At 40.5% G+C, this 17,016-nt stretch overlaps 2 protein-coding genes across 3 annotated transcripts in view; both read right to left on the bottom strand.

Annotated features, from left to right (window-relative positions):
- The window catches only part of LOC309482079 (GDP-L-fucose synthase-like), a 274,578-nt gene extending 266,328 nt beyond the window's left edge, over window positions 1–8,250 (bottom strand). Inside the window, exon 1 of the mRNA XM_082147304.1 lies at window positions 8,057–8,250. The gene's annotated coding sequence lies outside the window, so the exon portion shown is untranslated. The remainder of the gene's footprint in view (window positions 1–8,056) is intronic.
- Window positions 1–8,511, bottom strand: part of LOC309482070 (GDP-L-fucose synthase-like) — an 84,200-nt gene extending 75,689 nt beyond the window's left edge. Inside the window, exons 1-2 of one of the 2 annotated variants that reach the window (XM_082147284.1) lie at window positions 8,368–8,511; window positions 5,127–5,263 (exon numbers count right to left, since the gene is read on the bottom strand). In XM_082147284.1, the coding sequence (XP_082003410.1) occupies window positions 5,127–5,263 (137 nt within the window). In that variant the 5' untranslated portion in view covers window positions 8,368–8,511. The remainder of the gene's footprint in view (window positions 1–5,126; window positions 5,264–8,367) is intronic. The other variant, XM_082147285.1, reaches the window with a different exon arrangement.
- Between the last annotated feature and the right edge of the window lie 8,505 nt (window positions 8,512–17,016).

Raw genomic sequence — 17,016 nt, 5'->3', positions numbered from 1 at the left:
CGAGCCAAGCGGGATCGGAGCGTACGCAATGGAAGCGCCTCGCAATGCACACAGTCACCACCCTCGAGTGCTGACTGGGCATGCTCCTCACCCAAACAAACAACAAAAAGAGTGTGAGTATCACCTCCCGTTAAATAACGCGGGCAGGGATGGACACACACTCTAAACTGCTGCTTGCTCGCCATACTGAATATATATATATATATGATATAGACAGACAACACCAAATATACAGACAGATTTCACACAGAGCGCAACTGAAGACTCAGAAAGCTTTCGTTTTCTGTTTCGGGCCGGCTTTTATAGCTTCCTGGTACGTGACGTCACCCGCCTCTGACGTTCCGCCACACCATTGGACTGATTTTACATGTGCTTCAAGACGTCATCACGCAAAGCGTTCCCCATAGCGTCAATTCGACGCAACGCGAGTTCCCTTGAAAGGGAACTTGCTACATCTAAATGATTTAGTCCCATTAAATGAATTTAAGACCATGTTAAAATGCCATATAACTCAAAAATGTAACTGCCATATGTGACCTGTTCCTTTTTATGTGATGCTTGTTTGGTTGTTTTGACTATGTTGTATTTGTATTTAAATTGTAACTGGTGTGCCGTCTTGGCCAGGTCTCCCTCGGAAAAGAGATTCTGTCTCAAGGGACTTCCTGGTTAAATAAAGGTTAAATAAAAATAAAAATTAGGGGGAAGCACAGGCGAAGCACTGCTGCTTAGGCGAAGCACTGCTACTTGGGCGCAGAGATATCACGCAACACATGAAATGTGAACATGTGGTATAATATGTGAATGTGAATACAGGTATAATATGGGTCGATCTATTACAGCCTTTATCTCTCATTCTCTAGCCGTTATGGATGCTGCATTTATTATACAGTATTCCCACGATAAAGACACAAGCAGCAACAAAAATATTTACAATACTTTTTTTTTTGTGTGTGTGTTTGACAAAAATACGATAAAACCTGTTGGAAAGCATCTTTTGCAGCGATTTTTGTGTGAGCATATCAATGAACACCCCTGACCACTCGGTGAGTTTCACGTCTTTGTAAACGAAAGTTTAGATCCCACCCTCCCTTCAGAGTGCCTCTAAAGCCATGCCTCCTTCAAAACTCAGGAACACATACAGCCAGAGTAGATTCTTCAAAGCATCACAAGAGACGGCGTTAAATTACCTCATGTCTCGAAGCACATAACATTACAATAAAAATGAACGTAGACAACATACAGAGCTCTTTCTTGTGCCACCTGACAGCTGCAGATTTATTTTGGTATCGATAGTGTTAACATAGAGACCCATAAATCCGAGTCTGAGGACATCAACAGCTCTGAGTACGCCTCGTCTAGAACGTCATGGCTTGCCATTGATGAATGCAATGATTGGAAGAAAATGTTTTGGTCCTGAGACTTTTACAGAAGATATATGTTAAAAAAAATTATAATATATAGACCACCTCTATTGTTGATTACTGTCAGGATGTGAAATACTCTGTAATTTCTGTTTTAATCTTACAAGCCTAACCAGGGACAGGGGTTGCAAATTAGTCATGGCTATAAACCTGTATGCATGACATCTACTTTGTATTTTTTATAAAGCAATGTTCTATGCATTTGTCCCTGTCAAATAAACATTAAATAAATAAATAAATAAAGTATGAAGAGAGTTTCAATCAGAATTTTAAAAAAACGTGTATAATAAAAAATTTTGCATACCCTACCTTCAAATGGTTGCACAAGAAGTACTGTAACCGTACTGTAACTAATTGTGTATTGACATGATTAAAATCTTGCATTAAGGCCTGTTTCTATTTCATAATTCCACCTGTAATAGCAGTATTGAGTCTAATTAGTCGTTACTGCTTGAATCACCTAAAGAAGAAACATGAACTGGTTAACTGGAGTTTACTGGAAGTTTACGTTTCTGCAATACAATAAGTAGGCCTAACTTTATAGAGGTAAAAGTTTCCCCGCTGTCACCAGACGTAGGTCTAGGAGTGGAGAGAAGAGTGACAAAATCACGGTAGGACTGTGCAAACAAAGTAGGCTATCTGTCTAGCATTGCCATGTCAGTGTATTGATTCATTGTCCCTTCATAGTTTGTAAGAGACATTTCAGGTTGGATGTATTTAATAAACTGAGCAAAGCCTATTCATCTGTTAATATGAAACGCGACTTGGCCATTGTAATTAAGGCTACAGCACATCTTGTACAACTTAAACCCTTGGTAGCTAGGTAACGATAAACAAACTGAAAGACCGCAATTCCTGATTTCGCTTTCGTTCACTAAACAAAGACTATGGAAATTAAACATCACTTTTCCATCAAAAAACGTGTTGTAAAAAACATAACTTATTAGATTTAAGACCTAGGTTCGCTAGCTAGTTCTGTGCCTGCCTGTGTGCGCTATGGTGCGCGCTGACCCTGGTCGACGAGAACCCGCATGAGAGATGTGACGCAGGACGTAACCCCGCCCCTCGGGCGAGATGCCCCAAAATGTATGAATCCCGCGCTGACCCTGGTCGACGAGAACCCGCATGAGAGATGTGACGCAGGACGTAACCCCGCCCCCCGGGCGAGATGCCACAAAATTTATGAATCCCCTAAGCACAGGGTCCCTGTGTTCGCATAACTGATCTCCAGTGTGCCAGTATGAGCCAGTCGTCGAGATAGTTGAAAATGTGAACGCCCTGATCTCTCATGGGAACAAGGGTCCCCTCCGTGACTTTGTGAAGACATGGGGAGACAAGGACAGCCCGAAGGCCAGGACCTTGTACTGATATGCTCGACCCTCGAACACAAAGCGCAGAAATGGCCTGTGTCGAGGAAGAATCGTGACCTGAAAATACGCGTCCTTCAGGTCAATCGCTGCAAACCAATCTTGGGGACGGATGCATCCGAAAATGCGTTTCTGCGTGAGCATTTTGAACGGTAGTCTGGGTGGAACACAGGGACTTGGCTCGGGAGGCTCTCTCTGGGAGGTGGCCCGTAGCGGAGTCTGAGTGTTGTGAGTGTGCCTGCGACTGGCTTCATGGCGTCGTTTAGGTGGAGGCTGCTGCTGCGGCGCGGGAGCAGGGGCAGACGCAGGAGGACGCCCCCGGCGACGGCCCCCGGCGACTCAGTCTGCTTTTGTACAGCTGAGAACAGCTGGGAGAAGTTCTCAACCGTGTCGCCGAAGAGGCCGGACTGGGACACAGGGGAAGGAACCGGAGCTTGTCGGTCTCACTCATGTCAGCCAGACACAGCCAGAGATGCGTTCCTGGACCACCAAGGTGGACATCGCACGACCCACTGACCATGCGGTCACCTTCGTTGCACAAAGTGCGAGGTCCGTCGCGGTACGAAGTTCCTGGAGAACTTGGGGATCGTGACCACCCTCGTGCAGGACCTTCAGTGCCTGGGCCTGATGGACCTGCAGCAACGCCATGGCGTGCACGGCAGGGGCAGCTTCTCCACAGGCCTTGTAAGCCTTGCCGGTACTCAGGTCCGACGAGTACTTACTGGCCCGGGAAGGAAGACACGGTTCTCTGCGCCAAGTGGAGTTAGGGCACAGCTGCATAGCAACGGCCCGCTCCACTGGCGGGATACGTGTGTATCCCTTAGCTGCCCCGATATCAAGGGTGGTGAGGGAGGAGCCACCGGAACGGTTTCTGGCAGTAAAAGGTGCCGTCCACGTCCCTCTGAGCTCCTTGTGCACTTCCGGGAAGAAAGGCCCTGGGGTGGGTTGCTGAGAATCAGCACACGCCACCCCGAGATACCAACCATCCAGCCTCGAGGGTTCGGGACACGGTGGAGGGTTCCACACGAGCCCGACCCTGTTGGCGGCCCGGGAAAACATGGCCATCATCTCCGGGTCCGTCTCGGGTACCGCTGACACACCCGAAGGAGGTAGAAGTCCACAGAGAAATCTGACCCACCCTCCGATGCAGTGATCTGACATCTGATCGTCGCAGGGAGCACCAAAGCTCCTTTCAACTGGCTGCACAGTGTGAGAGGGGTGAGGGCTCCTAGGGGGTTGGTTCCCCAAAGGAAGTGCGCTCACCGTAATCCTCAGGTCTCCAGTGTCACTGCCTGAAGAAACCCTCTGAGGGGGATTGAATCGAGGCAGAGGCACGGGGACTCCGCCCCTTTGCAGGAAACGAGAGTCTCGACCGCTCCTCCGCGATGGTCATCTTCCCACAATGGGAACATGACTCACCCACAAAGGCTGCCTCAGCATGTTCAATGCCCAGACACACGAGCGACAGTGACCATTCCATGACCCCAGGTAACGACCGCATCCAGAAACACACAGATAGAAAGTCATCTTTAAAAAGATGCGTTCTGTCTGTGTAAGCTCTTTTAGGTTCTGCTTTCACTGGTGCTGAAACACGCAGGGGAACAGGCACTGTGAACACAGACAGGAATGTACACATGTCTGTGCGCTGTTTCTCTCTCTCACTTGCAGGTCTTACCAGCTGTAAAAACAGCTTTTGGGCCTTATTTTAATGATCTGAAACGCAAGTATCAAACGCGAAACGCAAGTAACTTTGTGGGTGGATCTTGGGCACTGTTGCTATTATACCGGCGGGATAAATTACTCTTGCGCCCGACGCAAATCTAAAATGGGTTGGTCTGAAGTAGCTTCATTATTCATAGGTGAATAAACCAATCAGAGCTACATCTCACATTCCCTTTAAGAGTAGGCATGCTTGTTCCATGGCGGGTTGCTATTATAACGGCGGATTTGCCAGGCGCATGCCATGTGCGGTTCACAGCCGAGGAGACCGACATTCTCGTCTGGGCCGTAAAACACAGAGAACTGACATTGGGGATGGAGAAACCCACCCAAATTAGCTTCGGTTAAACAGGCGTATAATAATGTGGGTAAATGTGTAAGCTAGATTTATGCCTATTTTTTCACATCTTCATGGACACAACAATGATTTCCCTCGTGTGTTAATATTTTTCCTTGTAATAATGTCTGATTTGCAAAAATGAAAACTGCTGCTTCTGTGTAGATGAGAGAATCTCAAGTATAAAGAATTTTAATACTTTCCCTTCTTTACTTTCCCTAGTCCCTTACTGTTACATATCATCATGCATCATGTTGTGATGTCTGATGAGGGTTTTCTTACACAAGATTGGCATCTTTGGATGAGAGGAATATCCACTCTTCTCCTTCTCTCCCTTCACCCTCTTTCACCACTCGCTCTATCGCTCGTCCCACCAGTCCACTGCCACCCGTCACCAACACACGCATCGGCCCTTCCATCTGAAAGAGAGAGAAATTAAGTTTGATGAACACTTCAGGGGGTTAACAAATGTGTAAATACATCAGATATCCATTGATGTACTATAGTAGCACAGTCTTTTTATACGGGTTCATATGATCTCAGTACTATCACATCTTTTTTCTCTTCCTCTTCAGCTCACAATAAACTGCATGCAGAGAAAACATGTCTGAGCTCATGTAAACATGCCAGTCTATTGGCAAATGGCAGGGCATGATGCCACTAAAATGATACCTGTGCACATTCTTGTCAAATATATTTATACAGTCAATTTCAAAGCTCTTTCCTGTTTTAGATGTGCTTTGAAGTGCACATAAAAAGTTAAAACAGATAAAACATTGTGAATACCAATTTATCCACATCAAAGGACCTAATTCTTAAGGAAATATAATCGCAATTGTACTTTTGAAACAGTTTAACTTCTCATCTATTACTGTGGTCCTCATATAAGGTAACATTCTTAAAGGGATAGTTCACTTTGAAATTAATTTTTGGTATGTTTTAGCTTACCTCAAGGGCATCCAAGATGTAGGTGTCTTTTTTTCCGCAGTAGTTTCAATTTTGATATTTTTAGGTCAAACCGTTCTTGTCTGTCAGTCATATAATGCAGGTCTATGGTCACTATCTCAAAGAGCATGCACAGAGTCCAAATTAAAACAATTCCCCATCGTCCAAATTAAACAATTCCCCATCGATATAAATACTGTTCGTTTTCTCACACAAACCGCTCGTTTCGTGTCTTAGGCCATCAATGTGTACTTACGATGGGGAATTGTTTTAATTTGGACTCTGTGCATGCTCTTTGAGACAGTGACCATAGACCTGCATTATATGACTGACAGACAAGAACGGTTTGACCTAAAAATATCAAAATTGAAACTACTGTGGAAAAAAAGACACCTACATCTTGGATGCCCTTGAGGTAAGCTAAAACATACCAAAATTTAATTTCAAAGTGAACTATCCCTTTAACTTCTTTACCAGCAAAAACTAATTTAGGTGAGATGTCAATATCACATATCATCATATCTTTGTCACATATATGGCTGTATTGATTACACAAAGGAGTACAGAATAGACAGTCCTTTAATAATAATTCCAAGAAGATACATGTAAGAAAACAAAAGTATAGTTATAGTACAGACTTAGCACCACTGTATCATCAACATATTTAATAATATGCCTGCCTGATATTGACTTCTGCACCTATCATTGTATAGAATAAATAATAAAGGTGAAAGAATACAACCAGGAGAACCCACTGAGGGATAAAGCTCCTGGGAATTTCCTCCATTTGTTCATAGGGTACAACGGGACTAAAGGTGCACCAGCGTAAAAGGCGCCTTTGATTTTATTTTCCTCTAAACCACTAGATGGCACAAAAACTTGCCGGAGCACTTTCCCAAAACATCCGCTTTTCAAGATGCACGTGGAAGTTTGGCTGATCCATGACATGATTGCAGGCAGCAGCACAAATTTGATTCTGTGCTAATTTGATCTAATATTTTATGTTTTTTTAAATGTAGTAGATTTAAGTAGTAGAAGCGCTTAAATTATTGACTATATTTTGAGACAAAGGTCTTGTTAATGATTTTCAGTTTTGTTCAAGGTAATTAAAGTAACAGTTTATCAATAATGGAAGAATTTGTAAAAGTATGGTATTTGGGGTAAAAGGTGCCCCTGATGTTGGGGTGTAGGGCTGAACGATTTTGGAAAATAATCTAATTGCGAATTTTTTATTTATTTTTACCAATATTGTGATTGCGATTTAATATGCGATTACTTTTTAAGTTCTTTATCTTCTGTATTATTCGACAAAGACAAGCAGGAACCGTGTAATAGGAACCGTGTAATTACTGTGATTTCATGTAACCAGCTTCCAGAAGAGATCAGATGTGCTCCTACAGTGGTCACATTCAAATCCAGACTCAAAACACTTCTGTTTAGCTATGCATTTACTAAATGAGCACTGTGCCGCTGTTCGTCCGACTGTAGCCTACTGTACTGTACTGTATTTCATTTTATTTTTCTAAACTGTTTTAATTATTCTTATTTCTTTTTATTATTTTAATTTCTTCTATGTAAAGCACTTTGAATTGCCATTGTGTATGAAATGTGCTATATAAATAAACTTGCCTTGCCTTGCCTATTCAAATTTTTTTGAAATCCTGTTTTCGTGGGTTTTATGAGCTGGAAGCCCAAATTATGTAGCCTACAAATAAACAACTAAATACTTGAAATCGTTTAAGTTGTGGGCCCTGAATCTATAATCAATGGAAGTTTAACGTTTTGAATGGAATTATGGAAATAAATAAACTTTTCCATGATATTCAATTTTTTTGGAAAGGGTCTGTACGTGTGGTTGCGTCCTTGTTTTGTGGCCGCCTTTTGGATTATCTGTTAAAGTGTTTCAACCCGGTCACACTAAATGCGTATCTATCTATTTTTACTTGCATATGATCCGCATGGGTAAGTTTAGTAGTGGTGTAGGGTACGTGCATACGATACGTGTGTAGGGTTAGTCGTGTGGTGTGCGTGTGTGTTACACGCAATAAAGTGCGTAGCCATTCAAATGCACTAGAAAATATTCATCGTCGTGTGCCTATTTACAACCATCATCTATGACAAATGTTTTATATTGTTTTTCCGTTAAATAGCCTAAATGCACAGAAATCTAAACTGTACATTTTTCTCATAGCCTATGTAAATACAAAAAATATACATCTTAAATTAGTTAAAAAGGACGAATCAAGTTAATTAAAAGCAATTGTTTCTTTGGTCACAGTCCAAAATGACACCCTTCTTTCTTAAATTGTAGGGCTGAGGAACCCGATCCAGCTTCTATCCTCTCCCGCTCATGTTTCTAACCCACAATAAGAATTTCAGTTTTGTCTTTGTTACATTCTAAAATTGTGATGTACATGTTTTAAAAATTGTGTTCATCTACTTTACAGTGCTGGACAGACAATCATACAACCTCTCTAATTCAACACTGTCTCTGAACTCAACTGAAATGTATAATTGTATAGGCTATCATCAGCAAAAAAAATTGTATTTATGTAATATTTCTGATTGATTGTATTACCTGCTCTCTGTCTCGTTGCCTGTCGCTCTGTGAGTTATGAGGAAATCATTTAAAAAAAATCCTGCTCACTGGTTTGTTACACACACACCTACATTTAAGGACGGTGTTCTGAAATATTCAGTGTCTGATATTTTCGGTTACACTGGGCGGAGCTTACATGAATATTCTCATGAATGTTTTATTCTCACGAAAGTTTTATTTTAAAAACACCAGTTAGATGTAAAAAACAGCAAATTAAATCAAATATTCCCGACTAAAATTTTAACAAAGACCAGCTTGTTTATAAACACTTTTAACCGGTTTAAGAATAGACTAACAAGACTTGTGATATGTTTGCTAAAATTGTTGGATGTGGCACAGCCCTACCTAGAACATTTTAATAAGGTCACGCCATGTGTGCCCTTCTCCAGCTCGCAGATGGCGCGACCGCAGTCAAAAATTTCCACCGGCCGTCACTGCCCACAACTGTTTGTTTACTGACATTGTCCAAAATATCTTCGTGTGAGGTTAGCAGAACAAAGAAACTCATACGGGTTTGGAATATTTTGGAATATTCACAATGGCATTTGAGTTCATGATTTTAATGTTGAATAAAAATATGTTTGGTTCAGGTTTGAAATTCATGATATATTTTATTATAGGCTAGTCTAATATCATTTTCGCTTATTATAATAAAATTATTATTTCTGATCAAACTTTAGTGTATTTGTTTGAATTAAAACGTCACGAATGTTGAAATATCTGAAACGGGAACATCCGAACTCAGTTTTTGTTGTGTGCCGTCCGATCTGCTCTGAGTCGGGGGAAATTAACTGGGGTAATTAAAATGTAGGCTAATATATGGCCATATGTAGCCTACTTATATTTTAAATAGCATGACATATATCTTATCTATACATATATTTGACTTATCTGAGAACACAATATATGCCTGCAACATATATGAACATTTATGTGTCCAAACATGTGAAGAAAATATTTGAATATTTGATACCATATCTGCATATTTTACAGTATAGTATTGGTTTCTCGCATATGGACAACATTAAGTAGCTATAAATATGTGACATACATATTTGTTTTCCACATATTTAATAAATGTGTGTAAACATACATGCATGTGATAGGCCTACTGATGCATTTTTAAAGCTGTGGCATATGGTTATGGTACTTTGTGGATAAATGACAAAGAAAACACTGCATTATTGTATTAAAAATACTATATTTGGTATGTATACATATATGCGTCTTACATATATTTCACATTTATGAGCATATACGGGAAAATATATGGCACTTAGATGAAAACGGCCATTTTTGCTATATTTTGAAATATATGTTTCATATATGTCTATGTGTTTTACATATATGAATTTTGCATTCTCATAGGCAGCAGACATACATGGGCACTGACATTATATGTATTTACATATATTGACATATATTACATTTCTGTATCAGTTCCCAAAGGATGATTCCGTCAGGGTGATATGAGTCCGAAACAGGTGTGATAATTTCGTTATAAGGAGACATGCCACTGTCTGCAGTCGGCATTTTATGCCTGAAGATATAATTGAAGGGGGCCGACGCCGTTTGAAACCCGGGGCGATTCCGGTGTTGTTCGCCTGGAACAACTTCAGCCTGCCGGTCACTCGGCCAAGCGTGTGGCAGAGGACACAGCGGCAAGGGGAGGATGAGGATGAGGAGCTGATCGATGCCAGCGTGTCTTTGAGGTGTCATGACTATGATAGCAGACCAGAACCTTCAGCACTGAATCTGGCCTGCGAGAAAATTGACGCACAGCAGGCCATCTTAGAGCGACAGACTGGAGGAGTTGTCGTTGACGCAGTCCTTTGGACTAAAAAGGTTCAAGAGCTCCGATCAGGACATCAGGTTTTATACAAGGTATGAAAAAAGTTATCAATTTACTTCAGTTCTAAGTAAATTCTGTTACACTTGCTTATCATTAGGCTGCCAATTTCAAAACAAAGCCAGAAATGACTTGTTAAAACATTACATTATAGCCTATATGAGTGAGAAGACTGTCCTAGCCCAGACCTTAAGCAATAGAGAATGGATGTTTTCAATAAAGACATGACCGTCGAGATTTTTTTTTTTTTTTTTTTTACTGTTGGACAGTCATCGACAACCACAGTTCCTGATACGAATGCTGGACCACCACGTAGACCAGTAGGTGTGGGGTTAGAATTGTTGCATTATTCCAAATAAAATAGATTAAGATTCACAAATAAATGTAAAGAGTTTCACCAACAAAAAAAAAAAAGATAAAATTCACAAATAAAAAGATTAAGATCCACAAATAAATGTAAAGAGTTTCACAAAAATGTATTAAATTCACAAATAGGCCTAAATAAAATGAGATTTGCAAAAAAAAAAAAATATTTACAAATGTTTTATTATTTTACAAACACAACTCTGCCTGGCATTTATTTGTGAACCGCTTTCTGTGCATTTGTAAATCGCTGCATACATTTGTGAATATCTTCTTGTGCATTTGTAAATTCCCTCACGCATCTGTGGATTTTTAAACACTTTTACCGTCAACGTGCAGACAAATCCACAAACAAGTGGACTCCAGCACCGTTAACTCAAGGCAATCAGATAACGGCCACCACATTGAGCTTTAAAAGGCAAAATCATATGTTCTGTAATTTCTTACATCGTGTCTATCCCGTGCGAGGCTATATAGGCTACACTTGGAAAAACGAATGTGCAAATCATTTGTCCTCCGTAATTGCGTGTAGTAGCCCTACTTCAGAAGTAGATCGGGCATCCGTTTACTATCAATGAATCATCGTGTCGCGCTGCGCCGCGTCCAGTGTAGACAGTATCACGAAATATAACTTTTCAAGTAGCCAGCACTAGTAAGTACGATTATGCAGACAGTTCATATCTGCAGAAAACAGACGTCACATAGGGAAAAATGTGTTAACAATGTTCAGCGATTTACAATGCACAGAAAGCGGTTCACAAATAAATGCCAGGCAGAGTTGTGTTTGTAAAATAAAAAAAAAAACATTTGTAAATATTTTTTTTATTTGCAAATCTCATTTTATTTATTTGTGAATTTTATCATTTTTGTGAAACTCTTTATATTTAGTTGTGGATCTTAATATATTTATTTGTATGTTTAGTGAAACTCTTTATATTTATTTGTGGATCTTAATCTATTTATTTGTGAATTAGATTTTTTTTAAAAATCTCTTTACATTTATTTGTGAATATTAATCTATTTATTTGGAATAATGCAACAATTCTAAACCCATAAATAGGCATCTGATTGTCTGTGTTTTAATGTGGTGAAAATAAAAAGACAAGAATTTGAACATTAAATTTGAATATTTTCGGATGTAGTGCTCTGCTATATTATATATTATCTACATCTATATTTTTATCTATTATCTATATCTATATTAGTACTGTTACCACACTGCACATGTGCTTAGCATAAGTGAACACACCTATGCCAAAGTTGACTATAAAAAAAGGAATAAAAAATCATCTTTTGGAAATTGATAATGACTTACTTAAAAAAATTAGGAAAACTAACCTTCAAGGACGCCAATTTTCTTTGTGAATGAATAGGCAAGGCAAGGCAAGGCAAGGCAAGTGTATTTATATAGCACATTTCATACACAATGGCCATTCAAAGTGCTTTACATAGGAGAAATTTAAATAATTAAAAGAAATAAGAATAATTAAAACAGTTTAGAAAAATAAAATACAGTACAGTACAAACAGTCGGACGAACAGCAGCACAGTGCTCATTCAGTAAATGCACAGTTAAACAGATGTGTTTTGAGTCTGGATTTGAATGTGACCACTGTAGGAGCACATCTGATCTCTTCTGGAAGCTGGTTACAGCTGTGGCTGGCATAATAGCTAAAAGCAGACTCACCATGCTTAGAGTGAACCCTTGGTATTTCTAGCTGATATGATCCTAATGATCTGAGTGATCTGTTGGGTTTATATTCAGTGAGCATATCTGCAATGTATTGAGGTCCTAGGCCATTGAATGATTTATATACCAGTAATAATACTTTAAAATCAATCCTAAATCTAACTGGGAGCCAGTGTAAAGACCTGAGGACTGGTGTGATATGTTCATATTTTCTGGTTCTGCTCAGAATCCTGGCGGCAGCGTTCTGTATGAGCTGCAACTGTGTTATGGTCTTTTTGGGAAGGCCAGTGAGGAGTCCATTACAATAATCCACCCTGCTGGTGATAAAAGCATGCACAAGTTTCTCTAAGTCTTGTCTGGAAACAAAGCATCTAATTCTTGCAATATTTTTCAGATGATAGTATGCTGATTTAGTTATTGCTTTGACATGACTACTGAAACTAAGGTCTGACTCTAGTGTCACACCAAGATTCCTGACTTGATCTTTTGTTGTTTGACCCCTATAGTGAAGGTATGCGTTCACCTTGAGAACTTCATCTTTGTTTCCAAACGCAATGACTTCAGTTTTGTCTTTGTTTAATTGAAGAAAGTTTTGACACATCCAACTGTTGACTTCGTCAATGCATTGGCACAGGGAGTCAATGGGCTGTAATCGTTAGGCGATAGGGCTAAAGTACAGCTGTGTGTCGTCGGCATAGCTGTGGTAAGCAATTTGGTTGTTTCTCATTATTTGGCTCATTGGGAGCATATACAGGTTGAACAAGAGTGGCGCAAGAATTGAGCCTTGAGGGACTCCGCATGTCATGGATGTCCACTCAGACTTATGGTCTCCTATACTAACATAATAACCTCTCCCATCTAAGTATGACCTGAACCATTTTAGGACTATCCCAGAAAGCCCCACCCAGTTTTCCAGCCTGTCAAGAAGTATGTTATGATCGACAGTGTCAAATGCAGCACTGAGGTCGAGTAGTACCAGCACTGATAATTTTCCTGAATCAGTATTTAAGCGAATATCGTTTATTATCTTTATGAGCGCTGTCTCTGTGCTGTGGTGCGGTCGGAAACCAGATTGAAAATGATCAAAGTATCCATTCGAGCTTAAGAATTTGTTCAGCTGGTTGAAGACAACTTTTTCAATGATCTTGCCTATGAAAGGAAGATTTGAGATCGGTCTATAGTTGCTTAATATGGTCTTATCCAGATTGTTCTTTTTCAGGAGGGGCTTGACAACTGCAGTTTTCAGGGAGTTTGGAAAACTCCCAGAGAGAAGTGGGGCATTTACCACTTCTAGAAGATCTGCTTCTAAACTGTTTAACACACTTTTGAAAAAAGATGTGGGAAGTGTGTCAAGAGCGCATGTTGATGTTTTAAGGTGCTGTACGGTTTCTTCCAAAATGTTGCCATCAATTTCTTTGAAGTCAGACATAGTAACTACTTTCTCAGGTGGTCTGATCTGTCTGACCCCAGCACAACTCAAGGATGTGCTGATCACCTTTCTGATATTATTGATTTTCTCAGAGAAGAAAGAAGCAAACTCACTGCACTTGCTGTTTGAGATAATTTCACTGGGAATCTGGCTTGGGGGGTTTGTCAGTCTCTCTACAGTAGCAAAAAGAGTGCGTGTGTTGTTTAAATGGCTGTTTATAATATTTGAGAAGAAAGTCTGTCTAGCTTTGCCTAGTTCCATATTGAAAGCATGAAGGCTGTCTTTGTAGATGTTATAATGGACTACAAGTTTTGTCTTCCGCCACATGCGCTCTGCTTTTCTGCATTGTCTTTTCATAATTTGCACTGCTGTTGAGTTTCTCCAAGGTGCTTTTTGTCTGCCACTCTTCTTCCTGACTTTAACAGGAGCAATATCATCAATTACATTTTTTACTTTTGAGTTAAAAGAATCAAGGAGAAAATCAACAGAGTCAGCAGATATTCTTGGTGTTAAGGATATAGCCTTCATAAATAGTACACTAGTGTTCTCATTTAAAGCTCCAGTCCGTAACTTTTTTGGGTTCAAAATTATCCAAAATAAATTTTTGAGCAAGTACATAACCAGCCAGTGTTCAAAACTATCTGCTTGCCTTAGCTCGATTCAAAACGGTAAGCTTGTAATAATGTTTTTAATTCCAGTGGTACTGGTGGATTTCCGCGGGAAATTCGAGCATGTCTTTGCGTCATTACGTCACATCTGTCCACATAAAGAAGGTGTCTCGGCTAGTAGGCTATATTGCGTGTGAAGATGTTGGAGGTGGAGATTTATAGCCTTTTTCTCACAGCACTTGATATAATTAAAATTATTAATTTGATGGCGGATCCAGAAAGGTTCAAACGACAATCACCAGTGACAAGATTCACCCGTTGTAAAATGCAAAAGACTTCGTTCGGACTTCGGAGTGGCTACAGAAAAAAAGAGACTGCAACCGGGCCCATGCGAAAACAAGGACAAATATCAGAAGGGCATTAAATGTAGTCACGCAATGCTGATGTTGTTAACATTAACCATTTGAAAACAAAGTATAATTTGCGCGGTTTTACGTGATATAATAAGCGATCGTTAGATTTAATCAGCGCAATTTACTGCAATGCTTTTTTCCCCTTAGTTGGTCAGAACAAAAGTGGATGTTACTTACTTGTTCAGATGACATTTTCCGGTGAAAACTCTTATCTTGGTCATACTTCCAAAAAGTATAATCTGTGATTCTTAATGACAGTCTCCACACCGGCGCGGTGACAGAGAGACACACATTCTCCTCAAAACATTGTGTTCATCCGCGCTGTGCTGTATCGAGGCACAACTCACGTAAAGTTGATAATTCCGCGAATGACTGCAATTGCAGATTTAAAACAGAGATGGCGACAAAGAGGAAAAGCTACGGACTGCAGTTTTAAGCATCTCTTCTTGACAGACACAGATCTAGCTTCAGTGGCAGGAGAGATCAATATATCAAAGAAAATACAGAAATGATCAGACAGTGCTACATCCTTAACAACAATCGATGAAATGTTTAGACCCTTACTGATATGTAAATCTAGAGTGTGTCCGCGATTGTGTGTGGGTCCATGTACATGCTGAGTCAGATAAAAAGTTTTTAAAACAGTTTTGATTTATTTTGCCATATTGTTTTCTGCACTAGCTATGTGAATGTTAAAATCTCCAGCAATAGCAAAACAGTCATAGGCTACTCTGAGGTAATTGTTGATAACAGTTCTGTAAAGTCCTCAGCAAAGGCTGGAGAGTATTTTGGAGGCCTGTAAATAATGATAAGTAAAATGCGTGGAGCACCTTTTAACACAATACCCAGATATTCGAAAGACGGGTAATTCCCAAATGATATTTGCTTACATTGATAGATATCTTTAAAAAGAGCAGCTAGACCCCCACCTCTCTTAACAGCTCTGCAGACACTCATAAAAGTAAAGTTAGGAGGGGCTGTTTCATTGAGGACTGTTGCACTGCAGCTGTCTTCTAGCCAGGTTTCATTTAGAAACATAAAGTCCAGGTTGTTTGTGGTTATTAAGTCGTTGACTAGATGTGATTTATTTTTAAGTGAGCGAATGTTTAAAAGTGCTAACTTAACAGTCTTACTTTTTGTCCCCACAGCAATCTTAGTTTGACATGTAATAGGCACCAGATTAGTTGAGTTTGCTGTATGGCTATTGAAGGCCTTAGACTTTCTATCTTGTAATAGAACAGAAATAGAGAAAGATACAGGCACACTGGGTTCCCGCTTGTTCTGTAAACATTTGAGAAAGTTACTGTTATCATAGCAGGACCCGACACATATCACTGAGAGCTGGTATCAGTTGTTTTTGGTTGACCTCGAGCAGATGGAGGAGGGTGTGGGCCCTGGCGTTTTGGCCGAAGAGGCCGAAGAGCTCTCACAGGAGGAGGGGGCGGGCGAGCACGGCGCGCAGGCCTTGGTGTTTGAGGTGCCTGCCGTTTTTTGGTTGGTATCTGGGGGCTTGCAGCAAAAGAGTGGGATAGTCTGGTTCCAGCATGCACCAGTTCTTCCATTTTCTGTGAGAAACACAGAAGTGGGGATGTTGGAGAGAGGGATAACGTGTCTGGTGAGAGGGGCTGTTGCTCAGGTGTTATCGGAGGCTGTAATATGCTGTCCTGGCTTCCCTGGCTGTTTTCCAGGAAGTCGTCCTTGGGTGCTGAATCTTGGAGCAGTTCTAATATGTCTGTCTGTGGTGAGCTCTGTGGGCAGGGCTCAGCTGAGATTGTGTCCGTGAGCAGAGGTTGTTGTGGCTGAGTGGTGTTATCATTGTCCTTGTGTGATATGTCAACCGCATGTCCATTTTGCTGCTGAAGTGAAGTCCCGTGGTCATTCATACTGTGTCGAGGTGTCTGCACAAAAAATGCACGGGAATCGGGGTGGTAGTGGCGCAATGGATAAGACACATGCCTTTGGTGTGAGAGACCCGGGTTCGAATCCACTGTGAGACACCAATGTGTCCCTGAGCAAGACACTTAACCCCTAGTTGCTCCAGAGGCGTGCGACCTCTGACATATATAGCAATTGTAAGTCGCTTTGGATAAAAGCGTCAGCTAAATGAATAAATGTAAATGTAAATGTGTGTGTGCCGTTCAGATTGAGTGGATTGGCACACACTGCAGAAGGATGATTGAGGGAGAAGTAGATATTGTCCTTTAACACTCTTGAACCAAGTTTGTTTGGATGGCGGCCATCCCGATGAAATAGTTGTCTCTGACTCAAGAAAAGATT

The sequence above is a fragment of the Leuciscus leuciscus genome (assembly GCF_965113295.1).
Source record: "Leuciscus leuciscus genome assembly, chromosome: 19".
In the NCBI taxonomy this organism is placed as follows: Eukaryota; Metazoa; Chordata; class Actinopteri; order Cypriniformes; family Leuciscidae; genus Leuciscus; species Leuciscus leuciscus.
The sequence above is the reverse complement of the archived record's forward strand: the minus strand, read 5'-3'. Positions and strand labels throughout refer to the sequence as shown.